This window comes from Rhinolophus hipposideros (assembly GCF_964194185.1).
Source record: "Rhinolophus hipposideros genome assembly, chromosome: 16".
NCBI classification, from domain to species: domain Eukaryota; kingdom Metazoa; phylum Chordata; class Mammalia; order Chiroptera; family Rhinolophidae; genus Rhinolophus; species Rhinolophus hipposideros.
In genome coordinates this window covers 42,853,439-42,858,787 of record NC_138062.1, presented here as the reverse complement: position 1 = coordinate 42,858,787, position 5,349 = coordinate 42,853,439, and the positions used below count along the sequence as shown (strand labels likewise).

Below are 5,349 nucleotides of genomic sequence, written 5' to 3'. Positions count from 1 at the left end.
TCTGGGTTTCATTTTTACTTTAATTGTCAGTTGTTTAGAGGTCCCTGAGAGGTGGACAGATTCCAATGGCCTACGCACGTGCGAACACACACAAATATATTTCATATGTTTCCTTAAGATGCTGAGCTGTATATAAGAGATAAAATGCACTGACACAGCGAAGAATCAGAGAACACTTCCTGGGGACCAATTGTGGCCCCAGAAAAGAGCGTTCCACTGGATTAATCCGGAGTCCTCTGGAGCACAGCCTTGAGGGGGGGGGGGGATTAAACTGCCCGACAATCCCTCTTCCTGACCGGGATACTTCCCTTCCCAGCTTTTCATCCCCCTTCCCACAGTCGTCTCCTTTTCTTACTCGTCCCCCAACCTGTTGCCCTTAAGAGGAGGGCCGAGGCCCTCCAGAGCACCCACTGTCCAGAGTCACCCTCCCCCAAAGCCTGGGGCTGCTGCGCACAAATTCAAGGGCTTCTCAGCCCTGGATTTGAGGCCCGAAAAGTCTCCTGCCCCAGTATTGCCCCGACACCCGACACTGCCGGCCACCCTCGGCTCTCCTCCCCCGGTGCTGCTGCTTGGGCGGCTGGAGAAGGCCTTCGTTCTGTCTCTTGGGAGATGAACCGGGGACTTTAGCCGAAAAGTCTCGGGGGCAATTCGCAGTCGCAGGGATCGCTCGAAGGAGAAGTGCCTTAGGGTCGCCTCTTCCCTCCACTGCGGTGGCCCATCCTTTCGGCCGCCACCTGGCCTCGGTGGGTGTGTCCGAGCCCGGGTGCTTCACCAGGCCCCGACACCCTGCAGCGTGGGGGCAAGAGGGCCCTGCGGGGTGGCGCTGGCCAGGGGCGCCGGCGGGGTGGGGCCCGGGGGCGCGCCCGCGTAGCCCCCGCCGTAGCCAGCGCTGTAAGGAGCGCCAGCGTAGCTGCTGTAACAGGCATAGGACGCTGCAGCGGCGCCGTAGGGACCCGGGAAGGCTGGCGCGCCAGGGCCCAGGCAGGGCTTCCCGTCCCGCACCAGCACGGGCACCGCTACACGCCGCGGCGCCAGGGGCTGGCTCGCCAGCTCTAGGGACTTGTCCTGACGCTGTCTCTTGCACTTGTAGCGCCGGTTCTGGAACCAGATCTTGACCTGCGTGGACGTCAGCTGCAGCGCGCTGGCCAGATGCTCTCGTTCGGGTGCCGACAAGTAGCGTTGCTGCTTGAAGCGCCGCTCCAGCGCCAGCACCTGCGCCTGCGAGAAGAGCACGCGTGGCCTCCGTCGCTGCCGCACCTTGGGCTGCTCCGCGCGCTCGCCCGGCGTGCCGTCGCCGCTGCTGCCAGCACAGCGCTCTGGGCCCCGGGGCCCGCCGCGGAGGGGCGAGGCCGCGCGGGGGCCCGGCTCTAAAAGCACCGGGAGGAACACCGTCAGGACCCGCTAAGGCTCACCTGAGTAATTCTCGCACTGTTTTCAAGGGACGCCTCTCGCCCCTGCTAGCCTCCACTTTGCCCCCCACCCCGCCTTCTGCGAGCCCTCCCCCCCTCCCCAGGCCGGTGGGAAGGTTCCTTTCGCCCAAGCGGTCGCTTTTGGACCTGCTGGAACATATGTAAATTGTGACGCTGCTGTCCCCGTGGTACAGCCATTTCCCAAAAGGGAGACTGTCGATCAAGAGTGTAAGAGAGCTTCATTTCCTTAGAGTGTTTGCACCTGGGCGGAGGGGCGGGGGCGGCTCGCTGCGGTTTCAGTTCTAAAGTGTGGTCGAGGTGGAGGAAGGTTTTGCTGCGGGATCAAGCATGACCGAGCACAGCTCAGATAGCGTGGGGCCTGTCAAATGGGGGCTGACTTTGCCCTTGGTGGAAAGAGAGGAGGGGGAGGGAGAGACAGATAGAGAAAGAGAGATAAAGCGAGAAGAGAATTCGGGACGTGCTTGCCAGCAGGGTCCTGTCTGCCTGATTATCCACCGTGATTCCGTTGGCTCCAAGCCAGGAGTCTCGAGTGTCTCCCACCTTCATCCCCCCTTCGGCACACACCCTTGTCTTCTTGGTCATCAAGTGCTCCATAGGCTCCGGGGACTGGTCCCATATTGCTTGCACGCGAGACTCTGTAATCCAAATTAACAAAATAAACAAAACCACGTATTTTCTGACTTCTGATTTTTGGCCTGAAACGTGAGGTTCTCTTGGAGGGATATACCCCTATAAAGTTGAGATCCACATTTGGCTTTTTAAAAAGCGACCTTTTTCTTCTTTGGGGTCTCCCTGCCAGGCGGGTGGCCCTGGCTTCTCACCGACTTCCTCTCTGTTTGAGCAGCGCCCTCGCCGCGCGCCCGGAGGCGGCTCCAACCGAACCCGTTAAAACAGGGCTGAGGACCCCAGCTGCTGACGCTGTGCTCGCAGCCCGGCAAGATGGGCCTTCCTACCCTTCTTCCCACTTCTCTTCCTGTCTCCGCTTAAGCTCTGTTTTCCGCTGAAGCTACCCAAGGGTGGGTAGAGAGGAAACGCTGTTTTCGTGGAAACTCACGCCAGGAGAAAACCAGGAACGTGGAGGGGATGTAAGCTCATGGCGAGGCGACGTGGAAAGGCCTAATTAGAGCCGGCGCAGGATAGACCCCAACTCCAAATCCGTGCTAGCCCAATAAGGCTGCTTGGTATTTAAAGTTTGAAGAAATAAAAACTTCCTTTAGAGAAGTCTGTGCTCAGAGAAACAGGACATCTCCAAAGAGGAAAAATATTGACGAGTGTTTGGTGTTTTAGCAAATCGAAAAGTAACACTGTGGTTTAAGCAAGACCCCATTGGAAAGTGGCTGACCACGCAGGCCGAGGGGCTGGGCTGCGCGGCACCCCGGGCACATGCCAGCGTCCGCCGCCCTCCGGAGTACCTCTCGCCCTGTGTCCCTGAAAGCAAGGTGGGTCGGCTGGGGACGGATGAGATGCGCCAAGGCCACCAGGAAGGTACTTTGTTGACCCGTTTGCTGCGGCTCCCAGGGCTTAGTTCTCGGAGCCGGGCTTGGGCCCTTCTCTGCGTCCACGACAGCTGCAGGAGATACGCGCTGCCTTAGGCTGTGAGGGGACAGCAGTAGTCCGAAAAGCGTGACCTTTTCTCTCTAGGGCGGATGAACGCCAAGTTTGCTGAGAAGCGCCGAAGGAGTCTCAGTGTTTAGAGTCCGCAGCAGGAAAACCACAGGATTCTTTGCGAATACAGCAAAGATTAATGTTCTCCAGGCTCTAGAGTCGGTGCCTAACCAGGCTGCAAGTCGATGAACAACTCCCAACTAGTCTCTTTATTTGGCTCACTTACGCCTTGAATGGAGGGACAGTGGCTCCGTCAGGCAGAGGAGGCTCGGCCTGCAAGGCGCCTCTTGGGGACCCCAGGCCTGCAGGGAGGCTGGACCCAGGCACAGAGGTTGGACGAGAGGAAGAGTGGCTTTTTCATCTCTCAGATTGTTGAGCCTCTTCTGCTGAAGCCTCCCGGGTCTCAGGAGACAATGCAACACAACTTCCCGCCGGCTTCTTCCCTTCCTGCCTTTGGACGCAGGTGCCGGAGCGTCGCTGCGGGCACAGGAGTACACCTTCCAAGACCAGGTGCGGAAACTGCCAGTCTCCGTGGAACCCCCTCCTGGAGCAGCTAAAAACCGAGCTGCCCTTACTGTGCTCTCAGACGTGTAGGGCCCACCGCCAGCGCTTGCACGGTGGTCGGCGCCCAGGGACTCAGACACCACTTGGTCTGGTCGCCACTTCTCATTTTCGAGACGAGGAACCAGGCAAAGGATTAACTGTGCTGGCCAGGCCACTTAAAGAGTCCCCTAAAAAGGGCTGATCTGGGATTGATCCTAGAGGTGAATGTAGGAGTTTCCTTTCCCAAAGCGCCCTGCTGCTTTGATGGCCACTCCTTTGGCAGATGGGTTAGAGTAGAGAGCATCGGGGGTGGCCCAGCTAAGATAGCCTAGCGTGTTTCCCTGTGAGAAAGAGAAGCTGGAGTTTCTGGGACTGTGGCTGTGAGTGGAGTGATGTGTTTGTAGGAATAAGAGGAGGACAGGCAGTGGAAATAGTGAACCTCTAAGATTCAGGACCTTATTTTCCTTATGGGAGGTGAAGCACACTGGGGACCTGGAGGGGCAGCAGAGGGGGCTTAGAGCCTGTCTTTTGGGCTGTTCAAATGAGGGCAAATGAAGATAGGCCCTGGGAACTGGGACGACAGGAGATGCATGTCCCGCCACTGGGAATGACGCCCCCCCCCACCCCATGATCTCCACGTAGGAGCCAAGACCTGAGCTGCTACTCACGTGGCTCCCCCATCCGTTCTGCGACCTTCTCACAGGAACCCCTAGGAGGCTCTGTCCCGTTCTGCCTTCTGTCGCCGCTGCTGCTACGGGTGTTGTGAACCTCCGAGCCTCGGGGCTCTGGCACCAGTCGCAGGTACTGAGAGTTTTCCGGACTCCTCTGTGCGCCCCAAAGTTGCAAGGCCTCAAGGCCAATCTGCTCGCGCTCCAGCCTCAAGATGTCGTTGACCAAGAAGGGGGTGGAAGTGACAGGGTTCTGCAGCATCCCGAAGGCGGAGAGAGCGGGGCTGGGGCGTCCCCGGTCCCCGCGGAGCTCAGCGCCCAGAGCTTCACGTCTTGTCGCTGCTGGCACCGCAGCCCCAAGTTCTGGGGCAGACGCCCAGAGTCCTGGACTGCGCCTTCGTCTGGGCCATCCCTGCAGCCGGGTGACCAGGGCCGAGTGACGAGACCGCCAACACCCATTGGTTCCCGCAGAAACCACGTGCTAACTAACCCAGCACCTTCTTCCCCTAGCGCTTTCTTCTCGCGCCCTTTTAATTCCTCTGCAGCCCCAGCCACCCTCTGGGAAGGTTTGGTTCATATTGAAGGTTCTCAAAAGCAAGTAAAACAGGAGAGATGGTGCTGCGCGCGGCTTGTATCTCGGTGAATACGGTACCAGCGCGAGCTTCCGAGGTCAACCCCGGGTCCGCCGGGACTTTCCTAGAGGACGTGCGGGGAGGAGGGGTTGGAGCCCTTGTTTGCAACCCGAGCCAGTCCATCCTGCCTGGCCTTAGCTCAACTATCCACTCCTGTGGCAGAGGAAAACTCAAGTGGAGACCGCTGGGCACCGCGGGATGTAGGTGCACGCGGGAGTCCTCGTGGATTCAGGGCGGGGGCAGGCGGCGGGAGCTCCTTCCAGGGAGCAGAGGCTGCACCGTGGAGGACCGAGTCTTGACCCGTCATGGCCTAGACGGAGGTGGAAATGTCTCGCTTAGAGCCAAGTCCGAGTCTGAGGAGCCCGGATCTGCCACTTCCCAGGTGGAGCATGTCAGCCCTGAGGCCAGGAAAAGGCAAGGGAGCAATACTGCGGGAGCCCCCCGACTCTTAGCAGGCTCCGCGAATGTGGG

At 59.3% G+C, this 5,349-nt stretch overlaps 1 protein-coding gene across 1 annotated transcript; it reads right to left on the bottom strand.

Annotated features, from left to right (window-relative positions):
- Positions 1–768: 768 nt before the first annotated feature.
- Positions 769–4,508, bottom strand: NKX2-6 (NK2 homeobox 6; the record flags this gene model as incomplete). The annotated part of the gene is made up of 2 exons (XM_081077380.1): positions 769–1,367; positions 4,247–4,508. The coding sequence occupies 2 exons, from the start codon at positions 4,506–4,508 to the stop codon at positions 769–771; spliced, it is 861 nt and encodes a 286-aa protein (XP_080933506.1).
- Positions 4,509–5,349: the final 841 nt, after the last annotated feature.